Source organism: Maniola hyperantus, chromosome 10, assembly GCF_902806685.2.
Source record: "Maniola hyperantus chromosome 10, iAphHyp1.2, whole genome shotgun sequence".
Classification (NCBI taxonomy): Eukaryota; Metazoa; Arthropoda; class Insecta; order Lepidoptera; family Nymphalidae; genus Maniola; species Maniola hyperantus.
In genome coordinates this window covers 14,495,048-14,513,776 of record NC_048545.1, presented here as the reverse complement: position 1 = coordinate 14,513,776, position 18,729 = coordinate 14,495,048, and the positions used below count along the sequence as shown (strand labels likewise).

Sequence of the window (18,729 nt, the reverse complement as noted above, 5' to 3'; positions counted from 1 at the left end):
GACGAGACGTCGTCGGCCAGCGGCTGGCTTTGACGTTGACATTCAGTGCTGCAAAAAATAAGTGGGAATCTGTGGTGGGAATTGGAAACCAACGTCGACGAACCGTGAACGAATTTATCTAAAAATAAGATAAAAAATTAAAATACAGTGTTACAAAAAAGAATATACATAAAGGTAAAACAATTTAAAAAATAGCCTTGCCCTTTCAGAAATATTTACCCTTATCAATGATAACCTTAACCTTGACATCTATTAGAAAAAGTGCACACGTAATAATCCAAGGAAAATATTAATTTTAATGTGTTCCCAGTGATAAATTAAAGAAAACTATTTAAATACTAAAACATGAGTCGTGTATTGTTATATAACCATTGAATATAAATATGTATAAAATTAATCAACAGTGTTGAACTGGTTATTTTGTGTTCACATTTTATTATAATTTTCATTATTTTTCAATTAAATTTTATATTAATCGGTTTGTTTCACACAGTTTTTATGGAACCTACATTATCCTGTGACTTATAATAATATGGTTAATACGATTTTGGAATATAATCTCTATTTAAATTTTTCAGATTAAAAATGAGTGCAATTTTGAAAAAACTCTTAGACCAACTAAAAAGCAAGGAATTCAGAGATTATTTGATGAGGTAGGTATTTTATTTTAAATAAAAATATTTGAAAAAAATAATTAAAAACTTACATAGGTACCTTACTAGTAGGTATTGAATAGTTATAATGCATATTTATGTAAAAGTAAGATGATTTGCATTGCAAATTAAACCTGTTTCATTTAAATTAGCTCAATACTTGTACATTTATTATGGTGACGGGTCTGTGGTCTTAAGCTTTGTTCCACTGGTGGATCTTCAGTATACCACCATGCACACATAGTTCCTCTGTTCAAAGTCAAAGTCAAAAGTTTTATTCAAAGTAGGTAAAAAATTACGCTTTTTGATAGTCTGTTTGCATTTGTAAGATGATGATATAGTGGTGATAATTTTTACGCAAACTTAAAACTAAAGTTTCCAAGGGTTCCAAGCGCGCCCAGGTCTGAGAAGAGCCCACAACAAACTCAGCCGGGTATTCTTTTTATTATCACCACTTTACAAAATCACTTTAACTTAGAACTATCACAAGGCTGTTAAGCAACTCATTCCCAAGCTTTCTTATCATTTAAATAATCCTTTACATTGTAATAGGATTTGTCAATAAGTTTCAGTCTATTGATTGAATGTATGTCTCAGCAATGAGTATGATAATCACCCATCAAACTCGCACGCTCACTCATAGCCCAGAGACAAAACTATCCCAATTACACAGTACACACTTGTTGCTCGCCAACTTGATTCTAGTTATTAGCTCAACTCATGCTAATAACCCATGGTCAGACAAGTGTATGTTGATTGATTAATTGTTTTATGTGTATTCCATAATTTATATTAAGGATTTGATTGAACATTCCGCAGCACACATTTCTGGGGTCCTGTGGCAAATTGGGGCATACCACTAGCGGCTATTGCTGACACGAGAAAGGACCCAAGCTTCATTAGTGGCAAAATGACTGTTGGTACGTCAATATTTTGTAGTATAGATGATCAACTAATTTGGTCTGAATTTTAAGTTTCATTGAACACAATTTTTGTTAGAAATGGTTGACTTGTGGTTGTAAAGAAGCAGTGATAACCCAGTGGTTAAGGCATCTGCCTTCTATTTGGGGTTCGGGGTTTGCAACTCTAACGGCGGCTACGCACTCATCCGCACTCATCCGTTCCAGGTCTGTGAAAATACGTTCCTTTTTTTTGTATGGGAGCTTATGACATAATATTATGTCGTACCTAGATAATTGCTGGTATTCTCACGGATGACGGATATAACACTGATGACGGAAGTGCAGTGCGTAATCGCTGTAACTTTTCGGAACTAAATAGGTTTTAATCAATCTAAGCAATTTAAAGCAGATAGTTGAAAAAATGCCAGTAGTTGAGAACTAGAGCACTTGAGCTATAAGCTGTATCTATTTCCGAGACTGATAGTAATTTTATTATTATACAATATTGCCTACGCGTGCGCTCTTGAGATAATAATATTATAATAACAACTTTAGATTCATAGATAAGTAATACTCAAGAAAATTAAAGAACATACCCTGCCATATTGATTTTTTTTAAGGGATTGTAAGGATTCGAATGATATCCCATACATCCAAATCATGTCTAGGCATTTAGAAGTTCTGATGGTATAAAGAAACTCACATGCATGCATACATGCCTTTTTTGAGCAGTCTTGTAATTAAGGAGGGTAGGGAGTTCGCCACAGATCGAGAATCGAGATGGCAATTGGGGAGTTTTTTTTTAAACCCTTACTATTCCGTCCTGTAGTTAGAGCTGCGCCTTGATAGATCAGTCAGTCAGTCAGCGTTTACTTTTATATTTATTTTGATTAGATAAACATTAGGGATGATTCTCTTGTACACAATCTCTAAACTAAACTAAATTAACAGGTTTAAATCTAGTGCTATCCTTTTCGGCAAGCAACATTATGAAAGGGATAGCAATAGATTTAGACGTGTCATTTTAGCTTAGTTTAGATATTGTGTACAACGGAATTAGCCACATTGTTTCATGATAAGTGTAATTTACATAACAGGCAAATCAAGCCTCAATAGGAAATGTAGTAATCATGTCACTATACAATACGCAAAAACAATGATCATTTGACTCGCAGTGGCATGCATTCTATACAGACTACAAGACAAGGCTATCTTCTTTTAATCTCTACTTATTTTATTCTTCTTAACTTCTAATTGAAGTAATAGAAATTGTATCTGTGTGCAACGAGGCTGCGTATCGCCGATTTTTTTAACAACTCACAAAAATGATTGTCAGAAAAAAATATCTTTAGCCATCTAAAAGGATGTACGGTACGCGGCAGAAAGTAATGTACATCGAACTTTAGAAGGAGGTAGCAGATTTGTAGGGCATTGTCTATGTTGTTGAGACGGACAAAACGTCATATAGGTATAAGTGACAGAGACAACGCTCTACAAAGCCGAAATGATTACTTTCTGCCGTGTACTGTACATACGAGGCCATAGAACTGTATAAATATATCAGATAGATATAACATTTAAGCTTTTTATGACGATACAGTAAATCTTAACAAATTGTACTACATATTTTATCATGCACTACATTTAATCACTGTTTATACCAGTTCATTCTAGTTATCACCTAACTTAGATATCATGAACGATATGAGTTTTAAGATAATATGACTAGCGCAGTGATTATTCTATAACTTATTCAAAGAAAATATATCTAACAAGTTTTTATTATACCCGGTATAGTACCCGGCAGGAAATATTGCACACTGACCTTTAGAAAGAAGTAACGGTTAACGGGAAGGAAGCTTAAAACATATCCACTAAAATTCAACGCTTGCAAAGAAATTTTGAAAAAGTATCTGTTATCACTAAACTATGATGAAGTGGAATCGCTTTTATTACGTACCATATAACAACTATAGTATAGTACTTACTAGGTTTATTTGACTATTTTGATTAATACTCACATAATATAAGCATAGACCACGCGCGCACACACACACACACGCACACACACACACACAAATACACACATACATATATCTATCCATACACTTACTAACTCACACACGTTTGCTTGATATCGCTGATGAAAATATTGTTAAGGAAGAGCGGTGTCTTCTGACACAGGAGTAGTTCGCCTACTCCTAAAAGAAGGCTCCAACCTCCTACAGCTACTGTAAACTCAAGTTATTTGAAATAAATTATTTGAATTATTTGAATTATTTGAACGGTTACATAGAGCGTTGAGACCGACAAAACGTCTCATATGGATGAGTGACAGAGACAACGCTCTACCTTTTTATAGCCGAAATCTCTTTCTAAAGGTCGATGTACAATATTTTCTCCCGCGTACTGTATTTGCATAGCGATGCAATTCAATTACAATCTTTTAAAGACTGTGGCTTAAGGTTTTTTTTAATTCTATTATACTGTAATGCGATCCGGTATAGTCTTTGCCATATTCCCCTGAATCCAACAGTAATCTTCGTCCACGAAAAAATAAACTTTTCGTGGTCCCACATCATCGCACTGTTGCTAGATCTATGTCACCTATACCCCGTTCATTAGCATCATTCAACGCGCTTTTGGACAATAATGCTCAATGGGACCCATTTAATGATGGGTCTATAATACTGGTTCGGGAGTTACTGAAGTACGCTGAGAGCATTGCATGAATATGTCATTCAATGTTCTCAGCGTACATATTCAAAATTCTTTGATCTTTTATCGTTTTGTATTTTATGTCTTTTTTCTTGTACCTTTATTTGTATTTAAATTTATTATTAATCATCTAGTTAGTGTAAGTGGCACTGCCGTTCTAATTAGATATAAAATAAATAAAATAAATAAATAAATAAATATTAACATTTCTATTTCTCCCGTTTCAGCTCTCTCCCTCTACTCGATAATGTTCATGAGGTTCGCGTGGAGGGTGCAGCCTCGCAACCTGCTGCTGTTCGCGTGCCACCTCACCAACACGTGCGCGCAGGCCACGCAGGGCGCGAGGTTCATCAACTACTACTATATACAGGGTGAGCCGAACAAACCGGCCAAGGAAGTCGTCGTCGAAGCGAAATAATTTAGCCCACTAGTCACTCTTACTAACCCTAATTGTTTATTTTGGGTTAGTATCGTAATATACGTATAAAAGGTGACTCCGACAAACAAGCGAAAGAAGCCGTCGAAGCGAAATAATTTATAGCCAATATAAAGGTATTAGGGTTAATACAAGTTTGCACAACTCGATAACGTTGATACGATTTCGAGTATCAAAACGCTTCTTCTTTTTTGCAGTAAGGTACGTTCTGCTTTAAGTGCGACTTGATAAGAACTCTGATAACGTTGATAGATAGCGAGTATCACAACACGTGAGTATGAGTACGTTAACCGTTTCGGGATTAGGCCACGTAGAAACCGATTAGGGTTGGGTTTATAAAGCTAAGCGCCTAAGTTGGCGCGCTTCCATCAGACTGCATCGTCATTTACTACCGTGTGATATTGCCTAACATTCTCATCGATAAACTAAAAATATGAAACAGTGTTTTACTTCACAGTGACAGATACTAGAAATCTGTCAACGTAGACGAAATATTGTGTAAACCTGTACTAACCCTATAGGTCGTGCAAAACTTCTACAGCTATGGTCAGTAGCCTCAGAAGTTAGAGAATTAAGTATAAGTATAGCACGACTTTTAGTACGTAAATATATAGACGAATTTAAATATTTTAATTATTATAATTGGGTATCTGGCTGGCTTATTAACGCGATATTTATTAATAAACAATTTGACTAAGTAGCAATCGCGTTCCGATTATAAAGGATTATTTATGCGTGCCGGGCACGACCCGTGTACGAATTTTTCGAGCCCCGTACGTGCCTCATGTTCATATTACACCGAGTGTAATTATAAACGTGCACGGCCGAGCCACGTTCGAGACACGGCCGGGTCACGGACACGGCACGGTCCTGCTTCATATAAAATGTTCGTGATGTTTTGAATCCGTGCCTCGTCCGCGCCTCGTACGTTGCACGGCTCGTGCCCGCCACGTTTGGCATAAATCATCCCTTACGTAAGGTTCTTTAGGCTCTTTTCACACTGTGATACCGAATCCGAGAATTCTCGATCCGAAGTAGCCCTTGTACTATTTGTATGAGGAGTAGATCTACACTACACTAGATCCGAATTACGTTTTACGAAGCCGAGAATATTTTCAATAACCAAATCCTTCACGCGGGCGGTAGTGACCAATAATATGCAAGCAACATCCGTCGACAGTCGGGCATTATTAATTGCTTCTTTCAAATAATTTTCACAAAAAAAAACTTAAGAGTTTCACTAAAAGCGAATTTTTGTAAGTTTATGTTAGTGCAAAAATTCACCTTCCGTGAAACGATTGTTTGCTACGTTAATTTAACTAGGTGTATACGAATAATTTTCAAATTTTGTGAGATTTTGCTCCGTAATTTTTCACATGCTACCATCATGCTACTTTTAATAGCAAGTGTTATATGTGAAAAGGCTTTTCACAAATCATTAACATGCTACCTGTGAAATGGTCAGCCTATAGTCGACGCGGACGCAGTTAAAATTGAAATCCGAATCCTAGATCTGAATTTTCTCGGATTCGGATTGCATGCAGTGCGTAAAGAGCCTGAGAGTGAAATACATGTTGTGTTGTGTGTACTACAAGTACGTAAATAGGTATACAGGGTGAACCGAAGAAAGGAACGAAAGAATCTGTCGAAGCGAATTAATTTAATTATGTATACCATTTAAATAAGAAATATAGATGAATTATAGCTTTTGATAATTGGGTAGTTGGCTTGTTGATATGAACAGTTTTTTTTAAAGTTTAACCCTCGGTGTCTTTTAAATAATTTGAAAAAAAAAAACCGTTAGCCAGGGATAGTCGCTGCCGTGTCGTTGTAATGTGGTTGGGATCATATGAATCAATAGAAATAATACTTTTCATGTCGCCCACCACGCCGCGCCCCTATAGTGCCGTTCGATATTAAAGGTCGTATACAGTCAGTCTACCCAATGTGTCCATAATGTGACTAATTCTATTGTGCATAATTTCTAAATTAAATTAAAATGCAATGTCAACCCTTTCATAATGCTCCCTGCAGAAAAGGATAGCACTATACTCTATCCACGGAGAAAAGTTAATATAGGGCTCTCTCTGTTACTTAGTTACCTTACCTTACAAATGATAGAGGCTTAAAGCTCAGTGGGCGCTAACCATTTTGAGACACCAACGAATCACAAACTGAACTATGTTTTCGAGTTGCATTTGGAATGTTTTTGAAAATATGTTTGTTGGTGGCTCAAAATTGTTAACGCCCACTGTGTTTTTGTATGGGATTACGTAACAGAGAGAGAGAGAGCATGGACAGAGTATAGATTTAGACCTGTCAATTTAGTTTAGAGATTGTATACAACAGAATTAGCTCTATGGCTGCAACACTTAGAACTGCCTTTTATATAAACATAATTAGTGCCATCACATTAATTAACACGTCAACATAGTTAGCGATATACTTAGAAATAAATATAATGTGAAATATGTGAGCACAAAGTTTTTGATTGACTGAAGTTGTTAGGACGTGTGTCCACTGGCGAGTTTTCTTACAAAAGTCGCTGTTATTGCCGACTCAATCAAGTTTTTCTTCTTCTTCTTTTGCTTTAAACAGTGCGACAAGGCTCTCTTGGCACTTCAGTGACATTGACAGGGAGGTGCTGTTGGAGAACAAAGGCTAAAAATATTCAAAAAAGAACAAAGGGGACACTTGACGGCAACGTTAGTTCCGATTTTCGCCACGCGCCGAGATAGCCTTGTCGCACTGTAGTTTATACAAAACTTGCAGAAGTAGACTTTCTGTGATGCAGTGCAAAAACTCGACTACTGCAAGAAATTGTGGAATGTATAATATAATACTTGCCAGTGGACACGTCCCTAGGTTATGATTAGGGCGGTTGCAGACAAGCGTTTTTTAGAAAAAAAATTACGAAAACTGATACCGCTCTTATATTTACAAGATTAAGCTCGTAAAGTGTATGTTCAATGTGATTAAAGTAAGAATAGGAAAGACAATGACCTTGACCTGTCAACTGTCACTCGAAAGGTACGGTTTTCAGGAAAAATACCTTGCATACCTACATAATGTTTTTTCGTAATTTTATTATGCAAAATCTATTGGAAATATTTTAATTTAGCGACCGACCCTTAGGAAATTTCTAAAAACTAGCCCTTATGCCTTGTCAACATTTTAAAGGGTGTCTCTGAGCAAAATTTCAGCTTTCTAGGTACAAGGGCTTAGGCTGGGCGTTTTAAGTCAGTAAGTGAGTCAGGACTTCTGTTTTTACTGTATAATAATGAAATATATTGTCAACTGAAACGTTCAATGTGGCTGAGTGGCTGAACGTCATTCCTATCCTTATTTTGACAGTATGTCTTACTATAAACTATTTCTTTTTATGCGTTTTAAGCTGGGAAATGGAAACGTTGATAGTATTGAAGCGTCAAAACTTAATAAGGCCAGAGTAAAATGGACCTAAAGCACCTTGATTTAAAACCTAAAATTGAGTACCACCGAATTTAACTTCGCAAGTTTTTCGCTTGGAGATCTAGCTGCAGATGTAAGGATGAACTTGAATTTTAAAACAAGATAGTTAAGGTGCTTTTTTCTTTAACGCGATAGTGTTTCGACTCGAATTCTATCAACGTTGAATGGTAACCAGCCTTAGTTCCTTTCAAGGTTGTTATAATAATATCTCGACTCTAGTATCATAAGGTCGGATGTGGATTTTTGCTACTTTTCAGGAGAGCCAAATCAAAAATGCTAGGGAAATCGGGTCATAATTTCTAAACTACTAGAGATACAATTTCAATTGTTTTTGTAATATTTAACACTTAACTGTACCTATCATTAACCATTACTAGAAATACTTTATCATTAATAAATAAAATATAAACTCGCAATTTCTTCAAAATGGACGATATGCGACTTTATGCTGGTAATATTCGTAATTGTGCTAAAAAATTGTGTGCATAAGTTGTAAACCGACTTTATGGCTGCAATTTTTACTATTACAAATTTGAAATAAAAGTCGGATCTATTACTTAATATTTCATAATACGTCTTAACTGATTATACATAAGTAATATTCGGACAAAAGATCACAGTAGTTATCTCACAAAAATCATTTAGGAGTTTTGTGAGATAGCAACAATGTACCTATCTGATTTTTCTGAAACTGATTAGTTAGATCCGATACATAATAATTGCATTCGCCCGATAGTCTGACCATTGCATCCGTGTAAACCTTGTGACTTCTGAATGAATGAAAATAAAATTTACAAATTCACAAATAAAGCCCATTAATTAAAAACAACGGCCAAAAATTGAAAAAAAAATTACAAAGTAATTAGAAACCTACAGTGGGTCAAACATTTTTTGTGGAATTGCATACATGACGGTTACATCAATATAGAAATCTAAAACATGCCAACATAGCCTGATTTTCCTTATAATGATTAGGTACGTAAAGTAAGAATGGAGGTCAGCAGGTACCTACTGCAAAAGTTGGTTATATTTTACAGTGGATAATGGTTTCTCATTATGTCGTATATTGGGCGAAAGCGGGGAAGAATTTTAAGTTTATATGTACCTATAACATACTAATGAAATACAAAAAAGTCTTCTTTAAAGTAGTTTTTATAAAATAATAACACCCAGCATTATTGCGTTAGTTGTAGCCAGGTAATATATTCCGAAATCTGAAAATCCCCGCCGTTCTGTCCTGATATATCACCGGTCCTGATATATCACCTTTGTAAAGGGATGTGGTCTTTAAAAATATGTTGTAGTGCCAAATCAAACTTATCAAAAAGTTTTGTTTCCTTCGCATGTTCTTGTAAACTGTGACCAATCTCTTAGTTTAGTAATCTGCATTGTTTTCAGCTGTTCCCTTTTTTTCTATTTGTGCATGGATTACATCTTACTCCACGTAGGTACATGTTGCATTTTAGCATAAAGCTTGTGATTTATCACCTTTTAGTGTGGTAATCCTTATAATAATCATAAGTAAGCCATAACGATTATCATGCTCCGATTATGACCGACACAATTATCAGACCACAAAGTCAATTCTTCAACAATTTCGAGAATACTTTGTTTCTTCTCTAGTAGATTAATGAAATAAGACAAGATACTGATTTATTCCTTCCGCTGCAGCTGATGTTTTCAGACCACATTAAAGTAGCAACACTGCTGGTAGCATCATGAATCGTTTTTAAGGTGCAGAAACTACGCAGGTATAAGGAATTACTGTTAGTCAAATCTGGCATTGCCACTTTTGTAATTAAAAAAATACTTTCTGCTTTCTTGAAAATTCCATTGCTTTGTTTCGACTGTTCTTTTTAACAGATACTTTTTTAAACTGTTTCTTTCGTGTTTTAGTTAAGTTTTTTTATTTTTTTACTTTCACTTTTATTAGTTGTTTAATTAATAAATTAATTTATACTACATTTATATTTAAATTAACATAATCTAAAGCTTCCTACAATTAGGTATGTTTCGTTGGAATCACTATCATCACATATTGTAGGTGCCTTATAATTTCTGCTCTCGATTAATATCAAATTAGGTCGATTATAAGATGGGTAAAGAAGGAAAAAATTGATTAGGTACTCTAATTTTTTAAGGCTACCTTAAAAACTAGGGCAATAAATTTTTGAACTGATGATTTGAACTGTGATTCATAAAAAACACCATAAATGCACGGTTTTTTGCTTAGTGGGGTATTATTATAATATATTTTTAGATTTCCATGGTGTGATTTTCGTGGTCCTAAAAGATTTTCTAGTCTACATTTTCAAAATGTCTTCAGCTTTATTCTGGCTCTTTACTTTTTTCCCGCAGTTTAGTCCAAAATTTTGGTGAAATAGGATGGATCTCTTACCTATTAATCACATCAACTTTAATGTAGTCACAAACAAAAAGCTTTATTTCAACTTACTTCCATGAATTTTATTGCAAAATTATTTATATTACAAGGCAAAAAGTCTTAAATAATTCACAGTCCAAATATTAATACAAAAAATTCGAAGCATAACATCTGTTGTGATTTTACCTAACAAAATTATTACATATTTTAGAAGCAGAAGTGCGTACCTGCAGTACCAGCTAGTATTACAAATAAACTTATTTCGTAGCATAATGGTCGAACTCAAAATACATCTATCATTTTTCTCCATTGCTTTGGTGCATACATACGCAAGTCAAAAAATATAATTATGGTTCCCCAAATTTTTAGAAAGTGTTCAGATACGACATTATGCATGTATTTATCTTTGCAACGAAAAGAGATAGAAATACTGGAGTCAGCTTGGCAGAAAGAGCCCGAAATGCTCATTACCTTTATGTAAAAAAGTGAGTTTGGTCCGAAGTACACATCCGACCTTATGATACTAGAGTCGAGATATTATAATGAACTATTTTAGTACTAGTGTGAATTTGTGTTATAGCGTTGTGGCCATGGGTAATATAAATAAAATATTGTAATTATGTGACGTCGCTGTGTGTGTACAAAGTATATTTTTTGAATATTTACTATATTATGATCACAATATTAATATAATTATACTCTGTTGATCTGTTTTCTGTTGTTTCATTTCTTTATTATCACTATTTTAAGCGGAGTGTATTCAAAGCCGAGCCTCGACGGTTAAAGGAGTGGACTGAAGCGTAAAGCTTGTGCTACGAGTCGGTACGACAATAGTGCAACGGGTGGGATTTGAACCGGCGACCTTTCGGATTTCAGTCTGCTCCTATAACCATTGAGCTATTGACGCTGAAGATTGAAGAGAGTCATCATCATCAACTCATGACCAGCTCTCTACAGAGCACGGGTCTCCTCAAAATGACAATGGCCATATAGTCTACCACGAAGTGCGGATTGGCAGACTTCACATGCCTTTGAGAACATTGTGGAGAACTCTCAGGCATGCAGGTTTCCTCACGATGTTTTCCTTCACCGTTAAAGCAAGCGATATTTAATTAAGTAAAACGCACATAACTCCGAAAAGTTAGAGGCCCGGGATCAAACCCCCCCGATTTCGCATGAGAAGGCGGGACATCCTATCACAGCTTTCCGGCTGAAGATCAAAGTCAAATGATTTATTCAAAACTAGCTGACCCGGCGAACTTCGTTCCGCCTAACAGTCGATTCAAATTTTTTTTTATTTTAAATATCAATTCACTATCAGAAATTCTAAAATCCCCACGATTTAGGACTTCAGTACTTTGCAGCATCAGGATTGAGGAGTTAGGATCCGAAGTTCAATGATGTAGCCTATGCTTGGTACCTAAAATAATTTTGCATCATCCGCAGTTTCTGAAACATTATAGTTTAGGAGTGCTGTACCCTACATCATCAGGGTTGAGGAGTTGAGACTTGAAGTCTGAGAATAAAGTCGTAGCTTGGTACCTACAATATGAATTCACTATGAACACTTCCTGAATCTTGATAACTCAGGCGGGCAGTAACCCTGCTGCATCAGGATTAAGGAGTTGAAGCCAGAATTTTTAATGAGACTACCACGAAAACTTTTCTGTTGATTTAAAAAAAAAAATTGCAAATCGGTCCAGAAACCTCGAAAAAATCGAAGTAGAAAAAAAACCACCTCCTTTTGACAGTCGGTTAAAAACCGATGACCTTGAAATATTTACGGAACAATCTTTAAAGTATCCCCTTTCTAACAAAAAAAGAATGAATGAAATCGAACTACGCGTTAATGAATTACAGCTCAGTATACATTTTAACTTTCAACCCCTCTCCTAAGGGAACCATGCTGAATTTCGGGATAAAAAGTCCTATGTCCTTCCTCATAGTATGACCTCAAATCGTACCAAGTTTCATTGGAATCCATTCAGTAGTTTCAGCGTGATGCGCGGCCGTGATACAGACAGACAGACAGACAGACAGACAGACAGACAGACAGACAGACAGACAGACAGACAGACAGACAGACAGACAGACCGACAGACAGACAGACAGACAAAAATGAAAAAGAATTACAGTTTTGGGTTCAGTATCGATTATAGAGTGCCCTCGAAAATTTTTTTTCAAAATATCTTTAATGTACAGAATTGGACCTGTTACAGTTTTATTATAAGTATTGATGATGATAGGTAATAAATTACTCTTATTGATTGTCTGGTATAGTGTTAGATTTGTAAGATATAGTGGTAATAATTATAACGCAAACTTAAAACTAAAGCTACGAGGGTTCCAAACGCGCCCAGGTCTGAGAAGAGCCCACAACAAACTCAGATCGAAAAGAATAGTTGAAATCTGAATATACTTAATAGAATAATAAAAACATTATTTCTAACGAAAACAGGCGGAAAGTGTCCATTACCCCGAAGACATCGGAAGCCCTGTCACACGCCATGTCTTAGAATACGACGACGTTCATAATTCATAAATAAATCGAGAGCTATAATTATTACAGGGTTACCTTTTACCAAATAATTACCATTTAATAAATATGAGTAAGTAAGTAGGTAAAAGGTTTTTGGTACAAATAAAATTCAAAATTCCTTATTAGGAATATTTAAGGTATCAAAATTTTAAGTTAGTGACCATTTTGTTGCTTTGAAGTTTAATCTTGCTCTATTTTTTGCTCTAATCTTGTAGTAGGTATAAGTCCCGCAAATTGCGCTGGAACCATGTCTCATGAACATCCAAATGACTTCATTTTGACGTCAGTCGAAATAAAAATATAGGTAGGTAGGTACCATCATCTCGAAACTTCAGCCTAGTGCTGACGCCACTAAAATAGAGGCCACGCGTATTAGCAATTTGCGGGACTTATACCTAAGTTTTTTAAGATGTACCGAGGAATCCCATGATATTAATAATTTATTGCAGGATCCTTGAATGTCAACCCTAGTGATGAGTACCTACCTAGTAGATGATAAGTTCACATCATTCGGCGTCTTCCGTCGTCGTACATTATACATGCAGTAAACAAACGTATTAAGCGTCGCCATTACAGATCCCTATATTTTTATAACAAAAGTTTTTTTTCGGCTATCAAAACTTCGCCTACGAAAGCACGTTCGAGGAGTACCTTGCACCCTTGTCCAATTTTATTAAGTGATGTTCGAAAATGGCCCGCAGTTCACCCCAAGCTTCAGGTCAAAGGCGCTTGCAAATCTTGAGAAATCTTTTAGCAAAATTCTATATACCTACCTAAAGGTAATAACTATAATGTTCAGTACATAAGGGCCAGTTTGAAGTACGAGGTAAAAACTTTTACAAATTAACACTAATCCATGCCTATCTCCTAATATTATTATAAATGCGAAAGTGTGTCTGTTTGCTTTCTTTCATTGCCCATCTGTTTAGCCGATTTAGACGGACATACTTACGCTACTTTTTCAAAACCTAAATCCACGCAGATGAAGTCACGGGCATCATCGAGTTCTCTATAAAAATCCTTATTACTTTTACCTATTATTTTTGCAAAATAAAGAAAATAAGAAAAACAATATTGCAAACAGTACTCGTCGACCGTGTAGATTTAAGATTATCTCTGGTATAAATTCACGCGTTGCCGCTCGATTGAGCAGCAAGTGCGATCCGCTTCCGGGCTGGCGCCGCCCGGCCTCCGTCCGGCGCCGGACGCGCCGTTCCGGGCAGCCGCGCCCGCCCAGCGTTACATACTGGCAATTCTACCAACTACAAAAACATTTCTTGCAAATCAACTTTTCGTGACCTATTTAGCGGTTTTCCCACTTTTAGATACTAAACTAATATTCTATCTTTAAGGGTTTTCCACAGTTTTTCTTTATTATGGAGCAAAGCCGCGGGCCTCAGCTAGTTTATATCTATATCTATACTTCTATACTAATAAATAAAAAGTGTCTGTCTGTAATTTCGAAATAACTACCTCATATTGAGCTCTTAGGGTTATTTGAACTGTACCATAAATGAATCACACGTTTAAAAAAAAATTGTCTGTCTGTCTGTTTGAGCGGGGTTCTTCAGAACGGCTATTTTGACGGGACTTTCACAGACAAATAGAGGATTAACCAAGGAGTAACATAGGCTACTTTTTTAACCGACTTTCATAAAAGGAGTTGAGGAGGAGGAGTTGTGTTTTTCTGCCTATGTACTAGACATCGAAATCTCCGAGATTTCTGAACCGATTTGCGTAATTTTTTTTTAATCGATAGAGAAACTGCGACGTTATCCCATAAAAATTTTTGAGTCCAACTCCTCAATCCTGATGCTGCAGGGGACCTGACCACCAAAACTGATTGGAACTAGAAACTGTCGGTTATAAATTGATATTGGAGGATTGTTTTTAAATGGTACAGATATAGGTACCTACTTTGCATCCCGGATAGGCCACTTTTTGTTCTGGAATATCCGAAGGACCCATGGAATTTTTAAAAACCTAAGTCCTCCACGCGGGCCAAGCCGCGGGCGTCTTCTAGTATTATTATAAATGCGAAAGTATTTGTTTGATGGTTTGTCCTTAAATCACGCTGCCATGGAACTACGGCTCGGTTTTTTACATGGGTAAGTATAGTGAAAGAACTGAAGAGTGACATAGGCTACTTTTTGTCCCGGAAAATCAAAGATTTCCCACGGAATTTTTAAAAACCTAAATCCACGCGGACGAAGTCGCGGGCATCAGCTGGAACAGATGTAATGATGAAGCGTTATAGAAATGGGTGCCCATTGTAATGAAAACACGCAGAAATTTTATAGGATGCTTGCCAAGGCTTCAATCAACAAACCGTAGGGTTTCCACCGCTAATTACGTTTTACGAGCCTCTAATTACGAAATACGGTTAACTTAATAACAATTTATGAATTCCGTGACTAAGTGCCTAATAAAAAAGTTGAATTCTTAAACCTTAATCACGAATTTGCAAGTAAGCAAGGCACGGGCCGGGCGTAATTAAATCATAATCAAGCAGCGGACATAAAATGTTTTACTAGATGCGGCGCTTCATGTAACAACAATATGGTCCAACGAACATCGGTGTCCGCAATCTTTACTCATGTGCTCCTAGCAATCGTAATCCGCTTTAGGCATCAGTTTACATATTATGTTTAAAAAAGTAACTTCGTTCAGAAATTCAGAAGTTATAAGGCTGTGACTGACGGACAGACGGACGGACAAGTGCAATTTCACTCAAGTAGACTCAGAGACCTCGCTTCAATCGGTCAATTATGTTGCGACGCAAATAAGTGACACAGACTCGTTCTAGTTAGTACAAAAATAGACGTTTCTAAGTTGTCGCATGCGTCGTGCAAATATCTGTGCCGGCACTACAATGACACGATGCAGAGCAGCACAGACACGTCATGTCTGCGTCGCACGTGCTTGCAGCATACGCAGCTCTATGTACGTTCATGCATTACAAAATCTGCTCTGCTCTGCACTACATCGTCTGCGTCTCAGCATACGTTTAACCTTACGATTGACAGGAGTGCGGACATCGATGTTCGTTGGAATAGTTGATACTTAGTTTGAACTTTGAAGTGCCCTATCTAGTGGAACATTTATATTGCTGTAATCAAGCAAGCCGGAATAACGAGGTACACCGACAAATTACGGCGGACGCCGACAGACTCCCCACGGATATGGTTTCGATGAAGATAAAATTGTTGCTGGGGACCGGAGATTGGAAATCTTTAATTGGGGAAATTTTCCGCTTCCCGATTACCCTACACAATCAATTTTGAAAAATAAATAAATATCTATAATCTGTGGCCCTACCGCGGTTGTTTGACAGCTACAATGTCACGATCGCAATCATCTCTGATTGGTTAATGCTCGCTCACTATTGGCCACAATGCATTGTTGCTCATTATTGCAACAAGAATCGCACAAATTCAGCCAATCAGAACAATTGAGATTGTAATAATGATTGATGCAGGTTTTAGATAATCGCCCCGCAGGTGGCAATCTGGGTGGGAACGCCCCGCATACCCGCACAGCTCCCGCGTTAACCCGGTGTGGGATAGCGCAGGTGAGGTGCGGGTGTGAAGGGCCCCCCTATGCCTCATACCCCGATTGCTATCTCGATCTGTCGCGAACTATCATCATCATCATAATCAACCCATCGCCGGCTCACTACAGAGCACGGGTCTCCTTTCAGAGTGAGAAGGGTTTTGGCCATAGTCTACCACGCTAGCCATGTGCGGATTGGTAGACTTCATACACCTTTGAGAACATTATGGAGAACTCTCAGGCATGCAGGTTTCCTCACGATGTTTTCCTTCACCGTTAAAGCGAGTGATATTTAATTTCTTAAAACGCACATAACTCCGAAAATTTAGAGGCGCGTGCCCGGGATCGAACCCTCGACCTTCGACTAGAAGGCGGACGTCCTAGCCACTAGGCTATCACAGCTTAACTAATCGCGAACTATACCTAATCTTTAGTACGAAAGTACAAATAAAAATATTTCAAGAGCATTTCACACAATATTTCTCAGGAAAAATCATCCGAGAGACAAGACAAGTGAAACAAGAGGGAGGCTGTTGAATTATTAAAATCACGCCAGAAGGCCGTGTCGCTGCTAATCTATCTTTTGTCAACAGGATCGCGGAAGGAAAGGCAATAAAAATATCTTTATTTCTAGTGTTCTTATGTTGGCTGTGTAAATGACTTGTTTTTATGACCTTTCTTTTTCGGGTTCCGTATGAAAACGGTAAAAAAATAATCTTTTATTGTGTTTCGATTCTTGAATTCTATCAAAGTTGCTTGGTGTTATAAATGAAATCCCCATAATACCTACACACAGTTGAATTATTTAAATCACGCGAGACGGTCGTGCAATAAGGCCGTACCTTCCACGGCAATAAAAATATCTTTATTTCTAGTGTTCTTATTTTGGCTGTGTAAATGACTTCACAATTATTGTTGGCGAGTCTTACTCGCACTTGACTGGCTTTTTTAGTTCATGTGCAAATAAAACCAAAACAACGAGTGTCAATTTTCCAACTACTACCCCTAAACTACTTGTTTTGTGAACGTGGAATGAAAGGGAAAGGAATGAAAAATAGTCTGTTTTTTTATTTTAACTAGTGTTATTACGGATGTCCGTCTTGGCTGACTGTAAAAACAAGACAATAAGCTTATTTTGACAAGCTTCTTTTCTCCTGTGGCATGTTCTTTACTAGGGAGAGTTTAGCTTTCTATTAGATACCTACCTACTGATATAATAATATATCTTTGATTTTCCAGATAAAAAGTAGGTTATGTACCTATGTCATTCACCAGGTCTTAAACTAGTAGGTATAATATCCATGCAAATAATAAAGTCGATTTGTTGCTCCGTTGGGGTCTGGGGAGTGATTGAAGGACAAATAAAACGCATTTATACATAAGTACCTAGTGATATTTCTAATGATAAAGTCTAGACTTGAGAGATACATTGAACTCTGTTAAATTGATCCCTTTAGGGCAATTATTCGTTTCATTTGCCTTAGGATCATTTATAGGACCTATAGTATAGGTTCTACTTAGGTCTACAGAATCATGAAGATTGATTGTTAAAGTTTTCTTAACTACATTAAGTAGGTATCTACGCAGTACATTATTAGTTGCTTTAGTTAGGTACTTACTTATATCAGTTACTAGCTGACCCGAACCGGCTTCGCACGGGTGAAATTTAGAACATCGAGGTGTTGATTTTCCAAAAATCCTGGAACATGCATTTCTTCATTTGTGACCGAAAACCAAATACCAATTTTCATGCAAATAACTTGAAAAATGACGCACTTTTATACAAACTTTCATCCCCTATTTAACCCACTTAGGGGTGGAATTAAAAAAAAATCCTTTCTTAGTGGATACCTACTCTTTACAAAGAACGCATTCTCAAAATTTCATGTCTCTAGGACCAGCGGTTTAGGCTGTGCGTTGATATATAAGTCAGTCAGTCAGGACTACTTTCTTATTCATTAAAACAATGATTTTTTTTACACAATTGATAAAAACATACGGGGAGACAATTTTGTGGTCATAGCGGCAATAGAAATACACATTCTGTGAATGATGAAAAAATTACATTTCTCTAC

The 18,729-nt window shown here is 36.6% G+C and overlaps 2 protein-coding genes across 2 annotated transcripts in view; one reads left to right on the top strand and one right to left on the bottom strand.

Moving 5' to 3' along the window:
* LOC117985911 (WD repeat-containing protein 44) overlaps positions 1-18,729 on the bottom strand; it is a 296,876-nt gene that overhangs the window by 88,969 nt on the left and 189,178 nt on the right. The window lies entirely within an intron of this gene.
* Positions 22-11,276, top strand: Mpc1 (mitochondrial pyruvate carrier). The gene is made up of 4 exons (XM_034972720.2): positions 22-174; positions 579-653; positions 1,473-1,573; positions 4,501-11,276. The coding sequence occupies exons 2-4, from the start codon at positions 586-588 to the stop codon at positions 4,689-4,691; spliced, it is 360 nt and encodes a 119-aa protein (XP_034828611.1). The 5' UTR covers positions 22-174; positions 579-585; the 3' UTR covers positions 4,692-11,276.